General features: G+C 36.3%; 6 protein-coding genes across 6 annotated transcripts in view; 4 read left to right on the top strand and 2 right to left on the bottom strand.

The window, feature by feature from the left end:
- The first annotated feature begins 1572 nt into the window (after positions 1–1572).
- LOC108554121 (probable tRNA pseudouridine synthase 2) lies at positions 1573–2909 on the top strand. Its single transcript, XM_017909290.1, has 4 exons — positions 1573–1832; positions 1906–2314; positions 2383–2519; positions 2608–2909. The coding sequence occupies exons 1-4, from the start codon at positions 1691–1693 to the stop codon at positions 2907–2909; spliced, it is 990 nt and encodes a 329-aa protein (XP_017764779.1). The 5' UTR covers positions 1573–1690.
- A 151-nt stretch (positions 2910–3060) lies between these two features.
- On the bottom strand, positions 3061–7918 carry drosha (ribonuclease 3 drosha). The gene is made up of 11 exons (XM_017909314.1): positions 7748–7918; positions 6703–7638; positions 6384–6627; positions 6121–6309; positions 5693–6050; positions 5202–5619; positions 4178–5129; positions 3904–4113; positions 3519–3841; positions 3299–3444; positions 3061–3227 (listed from the first exon to the last, which is right to left on the bottom strand). The coding sequence occupies exons 2-11, from the start codon at positions 7617–7619 to the stop codon at positions 3061–3063; spliced, it is 3924 nt and encodes a 1307-aa protein (XP_017764803.1). The 5' UTR covers positions 7620–7638; positions 7748–7918.
- Positions 7919–9279: 1361 nt separating this feature from the next.
- Positions 9280–10392, top strand: Rab9 (RAS oncogene family member Rab9). Its single transcript, XM_017909424.1, has 3 exons — positions 9280–9714; positions 9783–10039; positions 10112–10392. Exons 1-3 carry the CDS (start codon positions 9280–9282, stop codon positions 10128–10130), a joined length of 711 nt encoding a protein of 236 aa, XP_017764913.1. The 3' UTR covers positions 10131–10392.
- A 1995-nt stretch (positions 10393–12387) lies between these two features.
- On the bottom strand, positions 12388–17327 carry Ctr1A (Copper transporter 1A). The gene is made up of 5 exons (XM_017909371.1): positions 17153–17327; positions 13344–13526; positions 13050–13282; positions 12920–12949; positions 12388–12648 (listed from the first exon to the last, which is right to left on the bottom strand). Exons 2-5 carry the CDS (start codon positions 13524–13526, stop codon positions 12447–12449), a joined length of 648 nt encoding a protein of 215 aa, XP_017764860.1. The 5' UTR covers positions 17153–17327; the 3' UTR covers positions 12388–12446.
- Positions 17328–17708: 381 nt separating this feature from the next.
- LOC108554275 (anaphase-promoting complex subunit 15) lies at positions 17709–18646 on the top strand. The gene is made up of 3 exons (XM_017909488.1): positions 17709–17881; positions 17975–18034; positions 18390–18646. The coding sequence occupies exons 1-3, from the start codon at positions 17756–17758 to the stop codon at positions 18609–18611; spliced, it is 408 nt and encodes a 135-aa protein (XP_017764977.1). The 5' UTR covers positions 17709–17755; the 3' UTR covers positions 18612–18646.
- A 3121-nt stretch (positions 18647–21767) lies between these two features.
- Positions 21768–25263, top strand: part of Eip74EF (Ecdysone-induced protein E74) — a 183786-nt gene continuing 180290 nt past the window's right edge. The window contains exon 1 of the mRNA XM_017909798.1: positions 21768–22232. The gene's annotated coding sequence lies outside the window, so the exon portion shown is untranslated. The remainder of the gene's footprint in view (positions 22233–25263) is intronic.

Genomic DNA, 25263 nt, shown 5'->3' with positions numbered 1-25263 from the left:
CTAAAGCCAACAGTGAAATTCGGTAGTGTTAATGTGATATTGCGAGGGTGTTTTTCACATGATGATCCTGGTCTATTAATACTGATAGAAGAAGCTATGAGTAGATTTGTGTACTGAGACATTTTAATGAATCATATGTTGCCATTTGCTAACCAGAAGATGCCATTTTGAAGATTTCAACACAATAACGGCCAAAAACATTCATCATAATTAATTAAAATATTTCTGGTGAGGCAAAATATGGATGTAATCGAGTAGCCAAATCAATCTGCAGACTTGAACCCAATTGGACATTTGTGGAATTATATTAAATATCAATTAGGAAGTTATTAGGAAGGTTTTACTAACAAAGCAGAAATGTTTCTTAACTTTGCTTCTTAAATTTGTTTCTTCACTTTTGTTAGTAAGTGTATATGTAAATCTGTAGGGATTATGTATATGATTATTAATGTAAATAGTAAATTATGTGAATATGACTGTACAAGAATATATGTGAAATTTAGCCTAATGTTATCAACCTCCTAAATAATTTACAATCAAATAAACTTTTTGTGTAAGATATTCATATACCTAATAATTTTTTCCACTTTTTTACAAAAAAAAAAATTTTGTTAATTTATTTCATATAATAATATTTTAAACGCAAATATTGTCTCAGTGCAAAAATATAACATTTAAAACGGATAAATATTTTGCAATAACTACTTACCATGGCGATTAAATCTCATACCACCCCTCATGACGATTTTAAAGGCATTATTAGCATCGTCGTCAAGCTTGATCAAGATGTATTTAAATATTCCATGTTCATCGATAAGCACATCAGGTATTTTATCCAATAATTCCGACATCGTGGAAAGCCGTTTATTTTTTGAAAGTACCGCTAAAAAATACAAATATTATATGCAACATAACCTATCACGAAGTTAATTTGACACATTGGACGCCGGTCCCGTGATATCGCTTGATTCTACTGTTACTGTACATACACATTTAGGTACTTATTGCAGTTTCATTTTTACTTAGCCTTTATTTTAGAATTCAGTAGAAATACAGTACATTTTCTTGAAATATACGCAATTTTGTAAAAATGTAAAATGCATTTAATACACCTTCTTTCAGATATTTATCCACTGTAATAGCTAAAACCTAACCGGCGTACAATGTGTTAATATTGACATTCTGTTAGTATAAATGTGTTAAAAAAATATTTTAAAGCAAAAAATTGGTTGCTTTTGAATTACATCAAGGTATATAAAAACAAATATTATGTAATTTTTAATAAATACCGTTAAAAATAATACGCTGGGTATTGAACGCTTCAATTTCAAAATTCTTCAAACTCACAACCAGTGATGCCAAGCAAGAACTTTTACGACGACCTTTCGAGAATAAGAGTAGTAGTGGGAAAATTACCCCTCCACGGCTTTCTATTCGACGCATGCGTATTCATATATCAGGACGCCACCGTCCACGTGTATTCTTTGTCGTACACCACACGATACTGTGTCCTATCGTCTACGGTATAATGTATTATACAATAATTTGTTTATACTTTCAATATACGTTAATAACATGAAGCAAACATAGTTAAAATTGATAAGTGTGATTTAGTATTTATATATTAATGTACATAGGAGCTTAACATTTTATAAGAATTAAACGTTTTTATAACCGTAAAACATTTACTATGTCAGCAAACGTACCATATAAATATGTAACTAACGCAAGACAGGTATACAAGGCATTAAATGGTATATTTATTGTTTATAAACCTGTTGAAATATGGTTCCATCATGTGAGACAAACAATAATCAATAACTTATGTGAAGGTTATAATTTATTTGTAATAAATAATAATCTTCTTTATTGATGTAATATAATCATAGAATTTGCTACTTCTAGATCTGAATAACATGCATGTGCGTCCACCAAAAAAATATGTAACTATAGATGGAGAAACAAATAAAAATATGAAAGTTTCTGTTCAAACTAGTTTGGCAGATTACCCCTTAGTAGTAGGACCTCGTTACCAGCCAAATGATTTTAAATTAGCAGTTACAAAAATTTTGTATTCAGATGTATCTGGTGTTATAGTTTGTGGAATTAATAAGGGTATTCCAATTATACATAAATTACGAGAATCCAAGAGTATAAGGTTTTATAAAGTAAAAGGATTATTAGGACAAGCAACAGATAATTATTTTCATAATGGAAAAATTGTAGAAAAGTCTACATATGCACATGTAAGACGTGGTCATATCGACAAATTATGTAGTTCAATGCAATCTTCTCATCAAAGGAAAATGTTTGAGTATGTTGAAATTAACATAGAAGCAACCACATATGATATAACATTATTGTATTTTTATATGTTTACAGACACTGTGGTGTAGATATTCAAAGTCAAGCTGCATACGAATTAGCAGTTCAAGGCCCAATTAGACCAACAAATTCAAATATTCCCATCATATATACAATTAAATGCATACACTTTTCACCTCCAGAATTTACATTAGGTAAATTTATTTCACAAAATACGTTCTTGAACCAATAAAGGGATTAGTAAAAAATGATATTCTGTATTTTAACTTTATAATTTTACAGAAATTGTTTGCACAAATGAATATGATAATTATCTGAAAGCCATAATTCATGACCTAGGAATGCAACTTCGTACTACTGCTACTTGTATGCAAATACTTTGTATACAAGATGGTTTATTTCACATAAAGCATGCATTACTGCAGAAATATTGGACTTTAGAAGAAATTATAAGGAATATGGAAATGTGTAAACATGTCATAGATCAGAATGAAAATATATTGGATCCAAAAAGTCCTGCATTGGTAAAACCTAAATATGCCCCTATAGAAATGCTTACTACTGAACAATTATGTAAAATATAATAAATATATTTATTACATGTTATATTATAATACCATTTATTTCACTATAATAGGTAAAGACTTATTATACTCATTATTACAGTATCAATTATACATTTAATAAAAAATAAGATTTAAAACTCTAATTGTTCAAATTAATTTTTATTATTAGTTACGCTTCGCTAAGGCTTCTTTTAGACCGTTGACTGGAATCAGAATCGTCATGCTTATCTATAGGTTTCATAGATCTTCCTCTTGTTTTAAGTTTATTTGGCCACTGTTGCATTTTCATACTTTTTGCTATTACACGTTTTTGATGATCCAATTGTGGGAATAAGTCTGTAAAAAAATAAATAAAATAAAGTAAAAATTATATTTTCGAATAGTATTTTAAACATTAAATTTGATACCTTGAGATTTTTCTAAAGCTTCTTTTGCTGAATTCATTTCTGCTTCTTGAATACTATGACCTGACGCTTTCGCTAATCGTTTTCCTTGGAAGTATACAGCAACGGTATAAACTCTTGTATTTGTTGGTCCTTTACATTCAATCACTCTGAAGAAAAAATTTGATCAATTTCTTTATAGCAACATATTAAAAACGCTTAAACCTATATAATTTAAACTTACTTGTATACAGGAATATCAGGTTCTCCACCATCCATCGTTCTTAGCGTTAAACAACATTGTTGCAATTTACTTTTTGGATCATTCCAATCTTGATTCATAATGAAATCCTGTAAACGTGGGAAAAAACACACATCACAAAAAACACGGCAATATTCCAAGCCCTTATCAACATAAAGAGCTCCCAAAAATGCTTCCAATAAATCTGCTCTATCCTTCGTTTTCAATTCAGCTTTTGGATTGCCATAAAGTGCATACTGAGTCATCCCCAAATCATCACAAACAACAGCTTGAGTTTTATTATTTACAAGGGAACTTCGTAATAACTGCAAAATATGGATGGGATTAAAATGCTATTTTCTGTAAATAAGATTACAATGCTACTTACAGATAAATGTCCTTCATGGTGTTCTGGAAAATATTTGTACAAATATTCAGAAACTATAAGCTGTAATACAGTATCTCCTAAAAATTCTAAACGTTGATTAGAACCTAATGTTAAATTGGTGTATCCTATACTACGGTCGGTAAATGCTCTGGCCAAGAGACGAATATGAGTAAACTCTATACCAATAGATTCTTCAAATTTCGTTAATTTCTAGAAATAGGATAGAATATATTATCAATGCATAGAATACAAAATACTCCATACATTTACTTACTTGTAATAACTCAAAACTTGGTATCCATTGCCTGTCACCTGTTGGTTCTTGTTCTTGCAATGGATGTTTTGGATAATTTACCCAAACTTTGGCAAGATCTTGTTCATCTTTAAATAGTGTTTCACCAAAAACTCTATCGGCAACCTCAATACCTCCATCAAGAAATAATGAACCCATTAACGCTTCAAAACAATTTGCCATTGCATGACGCAATTCTAAATCATGGCAAAGATCACTCCCGTGTGCATACAGCATATATTCTTCTAAATTTAACTTTTTCGCTAATACAGCGAGGTGTTGATTTTGAACAATTGCTGCCCTGTAAGTAGCTAAACCACCTTCTTCCAAATCAGGAAACATATGAAATAAATGAATTGATGTAAGAAACTCAACTACAGCATCTCCTAAGAATTCCAATCTTTCATTATGTGCTATCGAAGATTCTGTTTCGGTTCTCGCACCAAATCTTGACATTATATTAATTAATGTATTAATACCGCGTTTCCGGGTATTCATATAATGTATTCGACGATCACCATATTCAGGTTGCCTTATTCCACAATTAGTTAATGAATTTCTTGCGTGATCTGGATTTGTTCCAAAATTTTCACGGTAACTAGGATGTGTTAGCGCTAATTGAAGAAGATATCTATTTTTAAATTCATAGCCTAATGTACGCTCTAAATTATCTAAGGATTTATGAAATCTTAAGTGACAAACAAGTACTGGTATTAACATAGCATGTTGTACTATATCACACATTATTCCAGTTCTATAAAAGCCTTCAGAACTAACATCCACGGTAACATCACGTTTCATTTTGCTTTGAGTTCTTAATTCCTGAAGTTTATTCTCTTTTGCTTCTAATTTTCTTTTATCTTCGAATGATGGTTTTGGCATGTTAGCTAATAAGTGACGAAATTTTACATAATCTCTCCATGCTTTTTGGTAACTGAAATAAATTAAAATAATACAGATATTGTGTTTTTATCGGAGAAATAATTTTACGGTAAAAGATACTTACTCTGCGTTTCCTGCATAACTAAGTTGCGGTGGCCTAATTCCGAAATGTACAATTTCGGGATATACAATTATCCCAGGCGGTTGATCAGTTTGATTTCTATCCAATTGATCTACACGAACACTGCATGGTTTTTTTCCAGGATATGTAACAATCATACCCTTTACCTCGTCGGCAAAATTTTGCCACCTACATTGCGGCATTTCCACCAACCTAGGTAGATCATCTGGATCTATTAACAATTTACTACTTTTTATTAAATAATTTAAAACCTCATTCATGGACAATATTTCCTGTCCATTGTCAGCTAAATCACGTACAAATCTTGGCATAAAATGAAATTGTCCGCAGCCAGATTTATTTTGCGCGGCATGTAAATCAAAGTCTATAAGTTCTAATATTTCCTTAAATAAATAAGTTTCTGAAAATAACATTTTTTTATAGGTATAAAATACATGAAACAATAAACTTGGATATAGCGAAACAAAACTTACGAAAAAAATCTAATTCTCGAATAATAAAATTTTCCGGTAACTTTTCATCTATGTAAAGAATTGTATATTCGATATTGAATCTGATTACTTTACAAGTTGGCAATTTCACAAGAGGAAAATGTGAAAGCATAGAAAATCCTTCAAATATAAATTCATGTTCGTCGTGCTTAATAATTGTCGGTGTTTTAGTAAGAAAGTTTGTTGGCGGACTAATTGTTATTCGATAATGATATAATTTATCAGCATTATTCGAATTTAAATCACATTTGTTTATGGCACCCTCTCCAGCATAAATTCCGTGCCTAATACCAGATCTCCTTGATTTTGCACTACACCTACATAATGGTCCATCATTCATCTGTAATATTGAGAATTTTTTCAATATTGTTTATACAGCATTACTATATATCTAAGAAGAAAATACTTACTTCTCCAGGATCATTAAACCACATTTCAGGGTGTAATCTTTGTGGATGTTGTTTCTTTGCCATTAATTCCTCCATTGTTCTATCATCTTCATCCATTGAACTATCACTATCAGAAGAGCTACTACAAGCTTCAGACTTGTGTCTACATAAACGAGCTCTAGTTTTTCTTGGAGGTGGTTCATAAGGAGACTACATAGTAAAAAATGACAGATCTTTTGAAATGTATAGAAATTTTCTATTATATTACTGTAAAGGAAGTGTACCTGCAAAGCTCTTGCAGCTGCAGCTCTATTTAATAATACTTTCTTGAATAATTCACATAACTCGTGTAATTTCATTGTTCCCTCCATTATTTTTGGATTATTGTCATCTCTAGAATAATACAAATCTGCTGGTGCAGTACGTGTCCATACTTTTCTTGCATTTTCCATGATACCTTCTGGTCCCATTGCAGACAATTCATCCATTTTTCTTTCCATATCTTTGCTTGTTGCACAATAATCTTGCCTAAAAGTATAAAATAAAGAAATTACAATCATATATACATATGTAATTTACATTATTTTAAAATATGTATAGTACCTATATTTTTCTAAAAGTAACTCTCTTTCAGTTCGATCCCTGGTAATGGGAAGATTGTTGTTTGGACTAGTATTTCTAGATGAATAAGATTCCTGAGACCTTGACCTCTTCCTACTTCTGTAACTTGTATACGATCTCTGGGAGCGTGATGTATGTGAATTATTCCTTCTGTACAGTGACCTTCTATCAGAGTCTTCTTCAGAGTGCAAACGTTCTCTAGAAGTCGATCTATTTTTAAGATACTTTGAATATCTATCTCTTTGAGAATCATGTCTTGATCTATATGGTGATCTATTTGATCTACTTTCCCTTGATCTACTGTCAGGACTTCTAGAACGTTTTTTGCTAACTGAATGACTATTAGAGGGTTCTTTATCTCTGTATCTCCATTCAAATCTTCTATTCTTTGGAGAGTTATTATATTTTGTATACATAGATTTTCTATCATCTTCTTGCATTTTGTTTGTTTCATACCAAGAATCTTTGTTACTTTGTGATTTACTCCAATCAGATGAATAATTATTAGATTTCCACTCTGTATTATCATTATTATGATACATGTTTCTGTCATCCCAATTTGTGTTAAAATTTCCAGTTACTGATTGAGAATAATTTGATAACCCATAATTCTGATTGTTGCATTGTAGTTCTGTTTGGTTTTGGTAAGAAACATCATGATAAGAATTTGATACTTCATTTTGGTAACATGTTCCCATGGAATGATATGATGGGACAAAATTTCCAGTTTTATTTTCAGGTAACGTAGACACAGGCATATTGTAAGATGGTGGTGGCTGTCTAAAATTTGGAGGTGGAAAATTCGGAGGTGGTACGGAGTAATATCCCATATTTTGTGGTTGAGAAACTCCCGAACCCCAAAAATAGGATTGACCAACATTTGACGGAGGATTTGCCATTTTCTACAATATATATTACCTAAAATGTTTGTTACATTAAATAAATAAAAAATACACGTGTTCTAATTATTTATTGTAATTGTAATATTAATTTTAATATTACAAAAAAGCAATATACGTGTACTTACAATTTCGAATCTTTCTTAATTTAAAAAATCTTCGATGTTGAATTTGATTACGAAAATTATTTAAGAAATATGAAAGTAATCATTTTTACGGTAATGTTTTTTTAGTCCCTTTTAACACTGTGATTATTAACCCAACTTCGACTAAAACACAACCTCATATTGTCATTCCGATACGACATCTAAGTGTGCAAAAAAGAATCTTTGAAACACTGTAGCACCACCTTCTGGTTGTATGGTAAATGCAATTCAAATTACATAGAGATAGCTGGGTAATTGCACAAAAGTAGACAATTACGTATAGTAATATTACAATAATAGATTGCAGCAATCCTGTTCTTTTTATTTTAATAACACAGGTCAATATCAATGAAACGAATTATGAAATTATATTATCATTTATTGCATTGAATTGCAATTGTTAAAACAATTTTTGTTAGTTTAGTTTGTATTTAAATATATTAGAAAATTGTGTAATTGTAATATTATAGTTTATAGTTCAAAAATATTTTAATTATCATACATATATGTATATATTAATAAAATTAAAATTATATACACATGTACAGATATATGTATGATTTTATATATAATTCTTACATATGCGCAACTTTGTATGCATACTATATATATATATATATATATATACATATATGAATATTAATATTTCGAATAAATTATAATAAATCACATATAATTTTATTCATTATTAGTTCTTACATAAATTATTGCTGATGGGTGCATATGGTATGGTGTTCTCTAATACAAAAAGGATTAACATTATTTATAATTTCTGGTAGCCATATTCGTCCTGTATGTTTAACATCCAACATGGGCGTTTCTTTTGTCGTCTGCAAAGTGTCAAATACTTTGCGCCCAACAAAAATGTTCAGGACCAGTGATATATTTTAGTTGTTCGAAAACGTTAAAAGATCGTTCGTGATCCCTATCATTGTCAAATGTTTTGGAGTGAACATACGATATATATTTGTTTGAGAAAATTGCAATTTTTCTTAGTGATGGCTATGATTCAATACCAAAGGGCATCTTCTCAAGGTATTGCAACTTCACTCGAATAATTAAGTTAAAATCAAAGAAGATAAAGTACATGGCTTCTGTGAAATTGAAAATTATAATTTCATTCGTCGAAATAGTATGAATTCTATTTAAATTGACGTTAAAATCCTGCTATAAAATGAAAAGGTTATGCTTTATCATAAAACAAAAATTGCAATATTAAAGTGTTTTAAATAATACAATTGTTTACTGTACGAATTATATAAAGTTACAAATCCTATGTGAGCATATATTGTTGGCTTAAAATGTATCTAATATAAGAAAAGTGGATTGACTTATTTAGTATCAGAATCAGCTGATTCCTATATTGACGAGGGATCTCTAATACGTTCGATGTTTAGCGAAGGAAGAATTTAATTATTTGTCATCGAAAATAGTGATATGTGAAGAATATAAATATATATCATATTTTTGAACATATAATTTCTTTATTATTCTAAAAAGATAAAAATTAAAAGATGTCAGCAAACAATTCAGCTATAGTAGGTGCACTTAGAGGTGGTAATCTACAAAATCGTAATTCCCAAAGATCTACACTCTTAAAAGTGGTGATTCTTGGTGATGGTGGTGTTGGCAAATCTTGTCTTATGAATAGATTTGTATCAAATCATTTTGATGAACATAGTTTTCATACTATTGGTGTAGAATTTTTAAATAAAGATATTGAAATTAATGGAGAAGCATATACATTACAAATATGGGATACAGCTGGACAAGAAAGATTCAAGACTTTAAGAACTCCATTTTATAGAGGCTCTGATATTTGCCTTTTAACTTATGCTGTGGATGATATAACAAGTTTTAAAAATTTAGCACTTTGGAGATCTGAATTCCTTTATTACGCCGATGTTCAAGAAGGATCAACTTTCCCATTTATAATTGTTGGAAATAAAGTAAGTAGAAATACCCATGAATAAAGCAAAAGTGATGTTGATAACGTTCATAAAAATAATTTTTATAGGTGGATGTTCCAGATTCTGAGAAGCAAGTTTCAACAGAAGAAGCTCAAGCTTGGTGTGCAAAAAATGGAGATCCTCCATTAGTAGAAACATCTGCAAAGGATGCAACTAATGTTGAAGCAGCATTTGGTGCAGCTGTTGCTGCTTGGGCACAACTTGAAGCTAGATTAGAAAGACCATTAGTAGAAGATACTGTTGATCTTTCTAAACAACAATCTCCTCATCGTTCAAGTTGTTGTATGCCTGTGTCTGGTGCTGAGTAGGTTTACAGATACAAGATTTAAAATATTTTTTGTTTTCACAAAATAATGCATGAAACATATTTCTCAAGATTCACAGTCATGATCTAATAAAAATGAACAAGAAGGTAAATAAATAATTTTTGTGATGCATACTGGCAGTCTTGGGATGGACACATAAGATTTGTTGATATCTGGAAAGAGTATACTTTATTGCAAATTGTATCAACACTTATAAATGATGATCAATGTATTTAGGACATATAAGGACATTACATTGTATAAGAATTTTATTGTTTTCTTTGACCTAAACAACACTTATTTCTGTTTGAGCAATTTGAACTTAATCCCTTAAAATTAAGTCAAGACCAATGGCAACACATCAAACACATAATTACATATGAAGACAGAAATATTTGTATCATTATGTAGTGACAATTTTTCTGGTAACATACTTTTTCTTCTAGGTCTAACAAAATTATTTGAAGAGATTTCTTGCCTGTCTGCAATACTTTCCTCATATTAAGGTGACTTTTACTGCTAAAAGTAGTTGTTTATATATTGTCTATTATATTTTTAATAATATACATTCTTCTGTTGCCAATGAACATGTTCGTACATATTTATAAATTAAACTTATATAATTTTGTTTGTTTTTACAAATATTTTTCAGTTTCGTTAAAATATGCAAATCGAAGTTATATTTACGCGGAAAAAAATAATGCTTTGTGGTTAATATTTCCAGAATACAACTGTAAACTGTAAGGTCAAATTGAACGTCCTACTCGTATCACGCTTTGTGCAGCTCGCGAGCTACAGACAGTATTTTAAGTATTTCATACACCATTGGCTTGTGATAAAATAATAATAGTAATAACCATGATCATCAACTGCTTTATAAATAAGGGATAGATATAAAATGTAATTTAGCTTTGTAATCTAAATTTGCCTTATCTTCGCAGCACAAACTAAGGGCAGTGGTAGTAATATATATTTATCACAAAATCTTCTGAATCATCTTTATATACACATATATATGATTTTGAAATATCTACACTATAAAACATACTCTGCTGCTCTTGGAATGCCCTGCAGTCGATGTTTAAAGATTTTCCTACAAAATGAATAGTATTATAAACACATCAAATAAAGCTTTTTGTACAACCTTGTACGTATAAAATGTATGAACGCATTTCTAAAGCACTGTAACTTACTTAAAAGCTACCTAACACTTTAGTAATGCTTTACATACAGAAAATAAATAATATATAACATTACTGCAATTTAAAGATTATTTTCAATGACAAGGCTTATTAATTATAAATGTCACATGCATGCTGGTGCTTTTTGTATAGTTACATGTGGGATATATCAATTTTTGGCTTCTTATTCAACAATCTGTTGATGCAGATGCAAACTATATATAAAATTTAATCATATCAAGATGAAAATGTCTCACCAATTGTTAAAATATACAAGATCATTTCTGTATTGATCGAATATGTTTTATGTCATCAGTACTATACGAGTCTCATTGATAATTCTAAAAAGATATTTGTACAATATATATTACATTTATTGTATGATGCTCTATTTATTTTATATTTATCAAGTGGCAGCCAAGATTTTTATGGTATATTTTAGATATTAGTTTACGTTCTTTATTTTATAAATTTTATAATTTTGAAAGTTGATCTTACAACGGAAATAAAAAGAAAAAAAAGAAAAAACAAAGGAACTTTGTGCTTGTTTAAAAATGGAAAAATATATTGGTAAAGTGATTTTCTTATATTTCATGTGATACTTTGTTATATTTTACAGATAACAGTAGTTCATAGATTAATTCTTAATAATACAATCGTTGATAATGTTATATTATAACAATACATCATGTATGCAATGTTGAAGACGTTACTGCACACTTTTTTTCAAACATTCAGGTCGATCAAGGAGTAAATATTTATAAAATATATTACAATACAAAACTGAACTGTAGAAAAGTTTGGAGAAAAGTATGCGTGCATCTTATGATATTTTTCTTATTTAAACTTTTTAACAATATTTACAAATTAAGTGCGTTATGGTTATCCAGATCAAAGATTTAACCTTCCAGTATTTTTGTATACAAATTTGCATTTTATAGATATTTTTTATTCAATAATAATTAAGCCATACTATCTTTTTTAATGAGCAACTGAAAATTACATTCTGTATGCATAAAATAACTATGCATAAGAATAAATTTAAACTGAAAACATTTTCTTTATATATTTCTATAAATACGAATTTAGAATAATTATATTTCCTGCACACATATATTACATGTAATTATTTCAAAGTTTTTCCGATCAGAATGAACTTTTCGGCAATGTACATTGATGTACATTTTTGTTGTAAAAACAAAATGTATTTTAAATACATAAAGAACTAATGACAATGTTCTGTAACATCCACAATAACAGATTTCTTCCACCCAAATAAAAAATAACCAATTGCTGCACCAAATACTACAGCAAAACATAACCAGACATTGTAAGTCATGAAGATCAGCATAAGGAAATATGAGAGCACAATTTGCACAATGTGTAAGAATGTTTGAAACGTGTGCATCCATGACAACATTGTGGGCCTGCACAAATTCACATGAAATGGATTAATCTTTGGATGCAAAAAATGTATACATTATACTATTAATTTATCATGCTAAGCAATATTTAACAAGGGATTAAATGAAATTGCGACTGAATATCACAAGAATATTATAACTGCTTATGTTATAAACCCCTCCAAAAAATAGGCACAGATAAAAAAAAAAGAAAAGAAATGTGCTTTTACAGAGAAGCAATTTCAAAAACTAAGAAGAAATATCAAACCAAGAAATTCGTTTCTCATTTACTTACGGCTGTTTGTGAATTACTTCTCCGACCATACTAAAAAAATAAAATCAAACAGGATAGTAACTCTTTGTGTATTCAAGCGTAAAAGTACCGCAAGGTATTAAACTATGTTTTTAAAGGCACCAAAACTTACTGGACCACTCTGTTATCCTCGGCTACAACGTTTTTTTCTTGTGGCATCGTGACGCTTCTATATTGAAGGGAATTGTACATTTTCCAAAAGAGGTATTCTCGGTAATACTTCAATCCTTCGTAAAGTGCGGCCATGATCATAATACCGATCATCGATCCTATAAGACCACTAATCGATGAGATTTTCCACGATTCGAATAATACATTTTCAGAATATCCTCCGTGGAATGTCATCTGCAAATGCAATTGATATATTATAAATAGTTCCATAGCTTTATACGTGAATGATACATACCGACATACCATGCAACCCGTGCAGATTGACATTCGTTTCCATACTCCCATGATTTTCACTAACATGATCCATAGAACTGTGATGCATATTTGAATGATCCATAGCTTGATAAGATGCGTGAGTATCGTGAGCTGTATGCTCGCTCGATACATTCATCATATGTGCCATATGATTATGAGACATCTGTAAATGGGCAATGCAATTTTTTCAAACTTGAGAAAATTTAACAGAAGAAACTGATTAAAGAGCAATAAAAAAATCGGATGTCTCGAAACCGTCTTAAAATTGTCAATATTTGGTTCCAAGTTATTTCCTTCCACAAATTCGTGCGATATCTTCAGAACGTAAACACGTTAATACTAGAAAGCCGTAATTGCATTCACGTCATGAAATAATTATTACTTTTTCCGCGTTACAAAAAAAACTACTATAACGGAGAACAATCGTCATTTTTGTTTACTGTTAATTTGAGAAGGTAACATATTATTCGTACAGAGGTCGAAGCAACCATTATCGAGAACAGAAGCCAGGGTCCTCGCAATTTCTACAGTTCATGCATATACCGTATAACCACTACAAGCAACTATCGAACCAGACGCGGTAATAAACCGATAGAAGTGGAGGTGTTGGAGACGTAGTACCGTAGATACAATAAAGAGTAAAATGGCAAAATTTTAACGGTAAATAAACTGTTTTATCAGCATGAACTGATTCAAAGCTGGAACAAAATTCTTCGCGGTAAAAGACACCTGTTGCTGGAATGCTCGTTTCGTTGACTTTGCTGTGGAAATATCTGCCGCATTGTGCGATGCAATCGATACACTTGGGGTGCTAAATCCGATATTTACATCGATTCAGCTGCAATTACGTAACAATTAAACATCGAATCCGATAATTTCAATAAAAGAAAACGGAAAAAGCAGAAAAGAAAAGGAGAAATAATACCGTCAACATTTTTTTAATTCGCCATGGAATTAGTCAAATTATCTTTGTCAAAGAATTAGTATTATGTAATCATCCGATTGAAAGTAATTTGACGAAGCTTCGGAAGAGTCGTAACCATGTCCGTTCGTTCATGAACGATTAAATTTTTTAGCCGACCAATAGTGTCTTTTTCTTAATTAATACCGTGATCTTTGCAAAATCATTCGTTCCTCTTCGGCAGTCTACCAGGCTAGCCGTGAACGAGTTTGGAACAGAAATAAGTACAAGAAGAAACGAGTTCATGACTGGCAATCGGGTAACACGAACAAAGAGACCGAATGGAAGAAAGGAAAAAATCTGAGTCAGCGTACTTTCTAAAGCAGATTTCTTCGAGATAGTTTCAGCGGTCTACGTAAATCTAATAGCCAACATTCCTTTCTAGATTCATACTATCCTAATGGCTGCAACGGACGCGAGACTCGTGGTAGCATCCACCATATTGTTCTTCCAAAATTGCAAATTAAAATGAAACAATTTCAAAATTTTCCACGAACGTATTCGCATACATTAATCACAGTTTGATTATAGCACCTCACCTCCCTCATAAAAAAGAGGATACAATATCGCGAATTTAAATTTTTATCGTACTCTTTATTACGTGTTTTTTAACAAAAATATACAGACAAATCTTGTACACACGAAGGTGAGAGGTCAAAGAAACAGCTGTATTTAAGAAACTGGCACGTATTCTTTTACGATAAATAAGATACGTTTACATGAAAAATTATAAATACGAATATACACCGGCCTTATTATTGCAGGTGTAACAATAATTCGATACTAATTATAGAACTATATATTTCATTAAATCACAATCGTGTACGGTGAATATGACTGCTTTGAAATATGATGCTCCGTGGAAATTACACGGCTTGCTGAAAGGGAAACGCGATATGTTTTTGCACGGAAAATAATAATCCGCGTAAACTTGTAGCAAAATGCATTTTATTCTGACCATTGCGAATAGCGTATCTTCGATAAAGAATATTTTTCGATGTTTAGCGATAAATATACAGTTTCCTTGAATAACGTAGTACGACCGTCCATTTCCAAGTCACGATCATATTTACGAACAAATATATTTTCTACATATTCTCTTTTTATTTAAAAAAAAAGCTGTGCAGAAAAATATTCCAATTACCATTGTCGACGAGATAAAAATTTCATCAAGAGGGGGTTTACACGTTACAACGGTTCGCCATTTGCATAATTTTACCAACGAAAAGGCGAACGATGTTCTAGGTTATACGTAATCTGCAAAGGGAAATATGTTTCGCAATAATCGCACTCTTTTCAACCTATATAAAACGGAACCCCGACTTTTTCAGAAATAATTCCTTATCTCTGCACATTGGCCATCTTGTTATTTCATCGGTAGATTAAGATTACCGTTATCTGTCTATCCTCGACGGTAGTACATACGATTTACCGAAATGTTTACAAACACGATCGTAAAGCTATGCAACTGAAGAAAAGTCTAGTAAGCAGTAAGTTTTATGACGTTTTATACGGTAATGACAGTAGCGTCGTTTATGCTTTTAAAAAAGATATTTAGTATGTATCAGATAATTACTCCTTATATCTCGATATTCTTAAATAGGTTAAGTTATTGTTTTTGACTACCGTGTCGATAGGTAGAAAAAAAAGCGTGGAAATTATACGATATGAAAGATAATATGGCTAGTTAAATTATATTGGCGGTGATACGAGTTCCCGCCGTTTTCGAGGGGGATTTTATGATAATCGTGATAGACTATTATTTGCAGTTAACAATTTCATTGCGGAAACCGCAACAGATTAAAATCAACGACAGGGATGAGTAGCGTTGAAAACAGGAAATCCAGTAGGGAAGTGATACAAGTAAAGTACATAAGAAAATATGTTTGCCTTGTCTTCGTTTATCGCAAAAATCTTGGTGAAAATGCTAAAAATAAATGAAAGTAGTAAAGGAGAAAAATAATTCGTGAACTCCTACGTCAATGCACTGAGTCGTATTATACGAAGCACCATTGGAATCCTTATATCGAAATACCGAGATTCCATGAGAGAAATATGCGTAATAATTTTCCCACAAGATATTTCGATTATCGATTTATTTCATTACGACGTAGTAATACGTCGATTAGCGAAAAGTGTGGAATAAGAGATTTTCAAAAATCTCTTCTCTTAAATAATCGAAGATAACTGGGTGTGCACGATATTGGTTTCAATTGGATCGATGACAGTTAATTGCGATTAGCCAACGCACGATGTGTAAGAGATATTGCACGAAAATTTATTCAAATGAAATATCAATTACCTTCAACCCGACGAGAAAAAATACTTGTATTCGCATCGTAATTTAGATAGTATATAAATTACAGTAATTTGATCAACATTCCTATAGAGACTGGATAATTGAAAAATACATTCACTTTTTATCAGTTCCACCTCATTGGGATCGTGCACTCGAGACATATGACATTCGAATAAATTTCAAGGAAAAAAGAACGAAATGAAACTTTGTTTTTGAAAGCACGAGGTTAAATATTAAAAATCGAAACGGAGAAATCATTCAGTGGGCAGTTTTTAGAAAGTGTTCAGAATTCCATAGACATTATAATGCGTGAATGTTTGATTACATGACACTATTGTACTGCATGTTAAGAATCTGAATGTAGCTGTCAATATGGGCCATTCGTATTTAATTTCTATCGTAATATTAAAAGTTAATTATACGTATAAATTTGAACAGTAAATTATACATTCTTTAAAGAATTACATTATTAATACTAGTTACATCATTTTAATTTGACATGTATTATATTAATAATTCTTACACTCACCTTTATTAAACGATCGAGGTTATGTTGTACAGAATGCTTTCCCTCTGTAAGAAGACTCGAATGCGATTACAATGAGATAAACAGAGACACTTTCACAGATTTCTCTGCGTGAACGATCAACCAATCTTTCAGAGAACCATTAGTAAACTGAACACAACATTTACAGTTTCATCCATCGCCGTAGATGTAACACGATGAAGACACGGCTTTGATAGGTTCGGCGGGTAAACACGTGACTCTAGAACAGTAACGCCATTATTCCTTGTTCCACAACAGATGGCGCAGTAAGTACGCGCCACGTATACTTTAGATTTAAAATATTTAGAAGTTATAAGACAAAATTATACGGATAAAGTAAGTAAAAATACAGTAATACTTAAAAAGCTGTATAAAATATCAATATCGGGAAATGATAGGTACACTTATCGACTAGACAAACTAATATATTTTTCCTTTAAACATATAGCAACGTTTGAACTTGTAATTATAAGCGCCAAAATTCAAGTGCATATTTTGTGCGCATGTGCGAATGGTTTGTATACGTCGTGCAATTTGACAGGTGAAATACAGACGCGTTCGACAAACAGTGAGAAGAGTTTTAAAATGTCGATAATGCCATTGTGGCCAAATTTACAACCCAGAGCAACAGATCCTCTGTGGTTCAATGCTGATAGACCTTGCGACGATGAAAGCGAAGTAACTGCACTTGAAGCAGAACATCAAGCGTGGGTATGTATGCTACGCATAAATTGATAAACTTTACCTATATATGCTGTACGAATTAGATTTGAATTAATTTTTCATTCCTACTCTTATTTTTAGAGAGAACATGTTCGAGTTCAGGGTTACGACCATATCCCAATTGGAAAAACAGTCAGTGACGTAAGTTAACCTCACTTTTGATTTCGTTATACGATGTATTAGAGTTTATACCGTTGGTTACCTGTTTCGTAAATTTACAATTTTTGTAGCTTATCAAATGAATTTATATGGACTTTCGCGCAGAAACAAATTTAAACATTTTCCAAAATCGTAACATTATTTACCATATGTAGCGATCGTTAATTCCTGCTTAATAACGTCATTACCGACTGTCGAATAAGTCAACGCGTAAATTAAGAAAATATTTCTTGGACAATAAAAGTTACGATAAATTAGTTTCCTGTACTATTTCATTTTTATTAACCGAAGACAAGATAGAAATTACTGTATATAATATGATTGTAAAATTGTATAGTTCAGAGGGTCAGAAGAAGAAGAGGAAGAAGAGGAAGAAGAAGAGGGTGAAGGAGAAGAAGAAGAAGAATCCGATACCCATGAAGAAGAGGAGGAAGAATTAGACGAAATTGATATGGAAGTGAGCTACTCGCATCAACAACAAACATCCAGTCCAACAGATACAGTGACAGATCCAGTATCCATCAGAATGGTCAGCACACATACTGGTCGCTATACTTAATTAAAATATCGTAGTTTCAATTTCTACCTAGATTTTCCGACACAGAAGTATCACGTAATTGTACGTTTACTTTTCAAAGATTATCAATGAAATGTAGATTCTTTTATTTATCATTATTTATCGCTATGAAATTAAAATAACAAGAAATCAATAAAGAATCGAAAGACTTTTCACATATGAAACAATGCGAATGTAAAGTCCACAAATGTGATCGCGTTATGGGAACACGACGAACTGCAGCGATATATTCTAGCGATTCTCTAGTAAATATGCGTCATTATTATGAATAGTCAGCGTTTTGGAGTCACTGCGTGTTAGGTCAAGGACCCCTCGACATACCGAGCATTACAAATCGCGCATCGTCGAAAAAATTAATTAGCATCGAAAAAAAAAAAGTGGGGAATAAAAGGAAAAGAGAGAAAGAGGAAAATAATAATCCATAAGTAAATTTCCATTTAATCGTATCTGCATCCGCCTATATCGAGCGAGGGAATTAAAGTAGGATCATCGAGAATTTCTCCAACGACGAATAAATTTAGTCCAAGTTCGTCTCTATCGTAATGTCTATATCAGGGTATAAAATTTCTTTCAAAGTACGATCCGTGGCTCGTCGAAAGCGATCGAACACAAGGGCTTGCCCCCTGTCCCTTTCTCTCGCAGCGTGTTCCATCTTTCTCTTTGGAGAACGGGGCAAGTCGGTACCCCGCCTCGCTCGTAAAGGGCCGTGGAACCGCATCATGCTCGACCGGGACACTCTCTGTACACTCCGTATACCTACCTATACTAGGTGTAAGTACACGCGAGAATGTATTATATACCTATATACAGCGCCGGCTCTCTCGGCGTGTAACTGAAGTAAAGCCAGGTTGGTGCCCCCGCTAGGGTGAACGAACGGGTACGCTCAGGCAAAAGCGAACCCGTGTGCCTCCTCCACCTCCTCTTTCTCTTTCTCCACCACCTCCTCCTCTAGCAACGACCTCCATCTCCTCCTCCGGTCGAAGATCTTCGCCTCTGATGTCACACAGTGGTGGAATTGCAAATTTTTTTTCGAATATATACTGGTCCGTTAGGGAACGAGCGCGGCCGCGCGCGACCGGCCGAAAAATTTTAATCGAACGCGCAGCAGTTCTGGGCAACGTTAAAAGCGAGTAGCAAAGATTCGCAATTTTATACGAGCAACTGAATCGCTTCAAGGTTAATTTAACTGCACACATCGCGAGCGAACGGGCGAGCGAGCATTTCCATCTCGTGCTTAGTATTGCTCGCATAAATCTCGGGATTTATGAATCGCGAGTTTCGTAGATGGTAATACCCTCCGGATTTATGAATTAATACCGGTCATATTAGACGCATAAATCTTAACATTCAGGTAGATGGAATCGTCTATGGGGATTATCCCACCGCTTCGCGATTCTACTATGGCGCATCTGTAGATTACCGCTATCAATCTTTATCGTTTTCAAGTAAGAGAGAGAGAGAGAGAGAGAGAGAGAGAGAGAGAGAGAGAGAGAGAGAGATAGGGAAAAACGCGAGAACTCGTTCGTTTGTATCGCGGACGTCTGCCGGTGCACGAAACGTAAGAGGCTGCACGTGCTATCGATCGCGTGGATCCGATTCGGCCGGGAATTTATATGCACCAATTCGGTGCGAAACACGATCTATGGCGACGCGAGGAAAACTCGGATCTCCGTATCAGCGACGACCGTCGTTCGACCTTCGGTCGGTCGATCGATAAAAATCGCGCTCGAGATCGGGAACGAAGCCTTATCGGATTTTAATGAACGCGCGTAGAACGACGATCGCCGATGTACGTACGTGCGTACGTATGTACGTGGATGTGCTCTGTACATGGCCGATCGACGAACGATGCGCGAAACAATTTCGACACACGTGATCTACTTCGCGGCGTACTAATGTCGACTTGACCTACTGGCCCATATGTGTGACTGGTTTAAAAGTTTCATCCGACCTTGCAGCGATATCACAGCGTGTCCGCCCTTTTCTCGAGATTTCTCTAACGCCGGCTGGGACGAATGGCAGCTCGGTCGGTACACGCATACGCCGACTCGCCCCGGCGTCAACTCAATCGTCGCGCGTTCGACGCAAATACGCAATAAAACGTTCCACCGTTTGCAACAGTTAATGCTCGGTTAGTGATTTACTGCTACCGCGGTGGTTGATCGCGCGTCAACCGATTTCACCGGCAGAATGCAGAAGAGTGCCGCCGTAGGGGGTAGACCTGAACGGCTAATGTCGAGTTAAGCACCCTAACCTGCCTCAAAAGACATTACACGACGTAACAGATAATAAATCCTCTGTTTCAGTGTAGCGAGATAGCGAGCTGGAAGAAAATGAGAGTGTCGAGAAGGAAGATGGACGAGACGCGCTTCTCTTTCGACGATTACGAGCCTCTGGGGTTTCGTTGGATTTCCTTCTGCGCAGTCGAGGACGCGACGCGACGCGACGCGACGCGAGGCGAAGCGAGGCGGAGGCCTGGAGAAAAGCGCGTGGAAGCGCGATGCTCGATGGATGGAGCTCGGACGAGGCGGCAAGCACTGGAACAGGATGCGGCGATCAATCGAAAACGCCTAAGCGGCACCGACAGTGGCGTAATACGCGCACGTCGCGCGAAAGAAAGCAGGGAAAGTATGGAAACGAAGCGTAAACGGAGAATCGGGCAGGATCGTTGCTCGGAAACGGCCGATGCTAATGGGCGCGTTTAATGCCGCGATCGGTTACCAGCCATCGCGCACGAGACACTCGGAATCTTTAATCGGCCGCGACTATCGGCAGGCGGCACACTCGCGTACGAGCCAGCCTCGCGGTCGTGTAATATTCGCGAAAATGTAACTTGCTCGTGCAACGAATTTATCGGTAGGGGGAAAAAAGAGAGGATGTTAAAGTCCGAGAAAGAGAATCGCGATGATAACGGAGAAGGAGGATGGAGAAAGCAGCGGCGCGACGGAGAAGCCGATACTGGAGAGAAATGGACGAAACGGCGTTTCGGAGCGACAAGGAAAGGGTGGGGAGGCTCGCGGTAGAGCGAGCCAGCGAATGGACGGCGGCGTGCGCGCGAGGGAGAGGGAAGGAGACGAGCGCGAGCTAGCGAGAGCCGGGGAGTTCGGGAGTACTCGGCCGCTCAGTCGAACGCGCGATTACAAGCACACGAGACGCGTGGGCTCTCTCTCTCTCGACGGCCAGGCTGAAAGTGTTTCGTACGCGACCACGTGCCGGCTAAACCGCCGGAACGTAACAGAACGATACACGGCTCGAACCGTACACACACCGAGTGACATCGCAAAGGGACACGGTGCCGGTTGCACGCCCGCGCCACCATTTCGACCGTCGATTTCCGCTCCGATTCTCGCTACCGAATCACGAACCCTTTCGCCCCTGCTGGATGCACCGGAGAGTGAAGAACGACACCGTAACGATCGCGACTCGCAGTAGAATCTTCCGACGAGGACGGTGCGCGTTGCAGTGTGTGGGTGGTTTGTCAGTTGGTGACTTGAAGTGAACACCGAACCGGAAGAGAAGATCAACGGTCCCTCAGTGACGGTCGAGTGGAAGGAAGCTCCGCGAGCCAGATAGATCCAGATGTCACGGGCGCGTCCTCGATCGGTGAGCGATCATCATCTTTATTACCATCATCGTCATCTTCCTCCTCCTCATCATCATCATCATCATCATCATCATCATCATCATCATCATCGTCGTCGTCATCATCGTCATCATCGTCATTACTATTACGCTTAACGTTGTATACTTTGGAGAGGGTGAATCGCGCGTATCGTGCGTCAGTTCGTACGTACTAGGTTAGCCTGGAAGCTTGGCTACCGCGAGCTTTCGATTCGATTAGGCGTAGAAGGCGAGCGAACGCGTTACACCGTTGGTAGTCTTCGCGTGAGGGAAACACAACCGACGAGTTTCTCCGAGGGTTGTCGAACGAACGGTCGCGTCCGCGACGTATCAATCGGGCAACGTAGAGGTCGACGTAGACGCGCGTACCGCAACAACGAGGCGCGTAGTTCCTTCATTTGTTTTTCTTTTCTGCGGAATTGGTGAAATCGGAGCAGGAAGGGATCATTGACCGTATGCCGGTATTTAACACGGACTAGGACATGGTTGAAAGTTTCGGCCAGTCGTGGAAAAAGTGTCGGTTCTCCGAGAACGATCGGGAACGACCGGCAACGACCGGCAACGATCGACCAACGACCCAATTCTTTCCCGCAACTTTTCCACACGTTTCCGTGAATCGCGCCGCGGGTGCCATCGCAACTTATCGCCATTCGATTTCTATTGCGCCAGTATTCTCGGTACATTGTTTATGTTCCTAGCAAAACACGTTGGAACGAACAGCCTATTCCTTTACTTGGAACTAAAATAGACGCGTAAGATTCCACGTTTCGGTTAAACCTAGCCGCGCCAGTCAATATTTAACTTTTCCTTCGGATATCTTTCGCACCATCTATGTGGCTCGAAATCCATCCACGCAGATCCTATAGCCTCGCACGGCTACGCACAGTCCGCTGAATATACGCTGTTACCCAACGCGAACTTTTTATTTTTTATTTTCATATTCCGTAACTTTTCGCCGTCCTCTACACATCGACCTATATGCGTATGAGGGGGCTGAAATGGTTTACGTTACCAATCAGATAAATAATAAGCAACCTCGGAAGGTCTTATTGCGTTATGTTTACGTCGCGATGCGTCACGATGCATTGTCGTTTCGTTCGTGATAAGCTCTCGGGTACATAGCGTCTTTGCAATTTCTTCTCGTACGAGTACAATCGCGCGAGAGTATCCGTTTCTTAGGGAAGGGCGGAAAAATTTGAAAAGCATCGAGGCACCGCGCGTTCGTTAATTACACCGGGACGAGGAATGGTCGCGGGGCGAGGGAGAAAGTGCGGACGAAATTAAGACCATCGCGCGGTCTCTGGTTACGGAAAGTTAGCGTAAAACGTGTAAGCGTTATGATTATGTAGCGTCACGTTGAACGTATTTATAACGAATCGCGGAAATGATAATTCCGAGGAGACGTAAAGGCTATGCCGCGAATTACAGAGAAAGTCCCGTCGAGCGGTGCATACACGCACGCTCGCTCGCTCGCTCGTTCTCCGTGTGCTGGACGTGCAAAAAGTAAAGAGAACCTCGTCCGATGAAAAGTGAAATTAACGAAATCATTGTCGAATCCGTCGTTTACGAGCCGTCTATCGACCAGTCCCTATTTATCCGCGACAATCTAGTCCCTTTGCGCACCGTTATCGTCCTCTCGTCTCTTCTCTCGGCGCAATTTTCCGTCGCCCAATTCGCCGGATGCCCGCGGACGAGAAAAAGCAACGACGCAACGCGGATTTCTCTCTGTCCTCTGGGCATTTTGCGGGCTGTGAAAAAAAGGGGCAAAACCGGTGGAAAAAAAAAGAGCGGACGATTTTTCCAGGTTGTCGGTTAAAAGGTGGCGCGATCACAGGGACGATTATTGAGCATTGTTGGGTCCAGGTTGCGATAGAACGAGCGAGTGGGTAATGCTGTACTGTTTGCGCCGGCCCTGCGGGGTCTCTGACCGCCCGTCCGCGCCTCTCAACTCGACTTGCTTGTCCATGCTCTGTGCGGCCTACCTACGGCTTATGGCTAAAGTCACGTCTCCCTTTCCGTCTCTCCTGCGAGACTCTCTTGGACGAATTTCACGAAAAGCACTCTTCTCGCGCGACAAAGGGGAAACGAGGAGCGCGGCCTGGCTCTCGCCTCTTTCCCACTTTCTTTCCTTATGGATCACGTCCTCTTGTACGTTTACTATTAGCTGACGCAGCATCCGTGTGTTCAGCCGAACTGGCTGTCCCACCGTCGCTTCCTAAATCCCGTTTCGACCGGTGCGTTCCCTTCCCGATTTCGGCCAGCTTCAGCGTTTTTAGAGCACCCGCTCGGGGGATGTCGCGCGCGTGTGGATCGCACACGGGTCCGCGCGTTTTATAGTTCCTGAAATAAAGCAGCGCCAGCGTTAGTTCCGTTCCACGCCAGCGTGTCCGCCAGGCGGCGGCGGCACGTTTTGAAAATCGCGCCGCACGTAAACGAGGGGGCCCCCTCCCCCCCATCCCGCCGGTCGGCAGCGGCGCGGTCGCGAGCGCGATTTTAGAAAGCACCAGCCTGTGTCCATCGTTTGTTCACACGGTATACGGATTTCTTTGGTTAACGAAGGATGTATTAGTAGCGACGGTCTGGTAAGAATCGTCGGGGATTAATAGTCCACAATGGGTTTTTGCTGTTATGCAACCGCGTTACACCTCCTTTCGCTACATGCTTTCTAGACACACCGTTACATGATTTTTCGACAAGACAAGAATCGACCGAAGGCATCGTTCTTGCGCGAAATTTCATGAATCTTGATAAGATACGGTTAAACGAGAGGAAACCATTATGCCTTGTTCGAAGACAGAGCTAAAAGTAAAACCGTTCGGGTTACGTAACAGATTTGTTCTGCTGAATTCACGAGCCTCTCTTTGTCGCGGATGCCTATCTCACGCAATTGAAAAACGAATTCGAGACGAAATCGAATAACTTTCGTTTTTATTTTCTTCTCTTCCCCCCCCCCCCTCCACCCTCTTCGATAGAAACCACGCGATCGAACATCCTCGGTCTTCCGTTTTCCTTT

This window comes from Eufriesea mexicana, unplaced genomic scaffold, assembly GCF_001483705.2.
Source record: "Eufriesea mexicana isolate 0111107269 unplaced genomic scaffold, ASM148370v2 scaffold58, whole genome shotgun sequence".
In the NCBI taxonomy this organism is placed as follows: domain Eukaryota; kingdom Metazoa; phylum Arthropoda; class Insecta; order Hymenoptera; family Apidae; genus Eufriesea; species Eufriesea mexicana.
The sequence above is the reverse complement of the archived record's forward strand: the minus strand, read 5'-3'. Positions and strand labels throughout refer to the sequence as shown.

What these genes read in the sequence shown, in the direction of transcription:
- LOC108554121 (XM_017909290.1), top strand. Translation starts at nt 1,691, where the DNA reads ATGTCAGCAAACGTACCATATAAATATGTAACTAACGCAAGACAGGTA. An exon ending in CATCAAAGGAAAATGTTTGA is followed by an intron (nt 2,315 to 2,382) that starts GTATGTTGAAAT and finishes ATATGTTTACAG; the next exon opens with ACACTGTGGTGTAGATATTC. An exon ending in ACCTCCAGAATTTACATTAG is followed by an intron (nt 2,520 to 2,607) that starts GTAAATTTATTT and finishes ATAATTTTACAG; the next exon opens with AAATTGTTTGCACAAATGAA.
- drosha (XM_017909314.1), bottom strand. Translation starts at nt 7,619, where the DNA reads ATGGCAAATCCTCCGTCAAATGTTGGTCAATCCTATTTTTGGGGTTCG. An exon ending in CAGCTGCAAGAGCTTTGCAG is followed by an intron (nt 6,310 to 6,383) that starts GTACACTTCCTT and finishes TTTACTATGTAG; the next exon opens with TCTCCTTATGAACCACCTCC. An exon ending in TCGAGAATTAGATTTTTTTC is followed by an intron (nt 5,620 to 5,692) that starts GTAAGTTTTGTT and finishes TGTTATTTTCAG; the next exon opens with AAACTTATTTATTTAAGGAA.
- Rab9 (XM_017909424.1), top strand. Translation starts at nt 9,280, where the DNA reads ATGTCAGCAAACAATTCAGCTATAGTAGGTGCACTTAGAGGTGGTAAT. An exon ending in TTATAATTGTTGGAAATAAA is followed by an intron (nt 9,715 to 9,782) that starts GTAAGTAGAAAT and finishes TAATTTTTATAG; the next exon opens with GTGGATGTTCCAGATTCTGA.
- Ctr1A (XM_017909371.1), bottom strand. Translation starts at nt 13,526, where the DNA reads ATGTCTCATAATCATATGGCACATATGATGAATGTATCGAGCGAGCAT. An exon ending in ACGGGTTGCATGGTATGTCG is followed by an intron (nt 13,283 to 13,343) that starts GTATGTATCATT and finishes TTGCATTTGCAG; the next exon opens with ATGACATTCCACGGAGGATA. An exon ending in GAAGTAATTCACAAACAGCC is followed by an intron (nt 12,649 to 12,919) that starts GTAAGTAAATGA and finishes GAATTTGTGCAG; the next exon opens with GCCCACAATGTTGTCATGGA.
- LOC108554275 (XM_017909488.1), top strand. Translation starts at nt 17,756, where the DNA reads ATGTCGATAATGCCATTGTGGCCAAATTTACAACCCAGAGCAACAGAT. An exon ending in AAGCAGAACATCAAGCGTGG is followed by an intron (nt 17,882 to 17,974) that starts GTATGTATGCTA and finishes TCTTATTTTTAG; the next exon opens with AGAGAACATGTTCGAGTTCA. An exon ending in TTGGAAAAACAGTCAGTGAC is followed by an intron (nt 18,035 to 18,389) that starts GTAAGTTAACCT and finishes AAAATTGTATAG; the next exon opens with TTCAGAGGGTCAGAAGAAGA.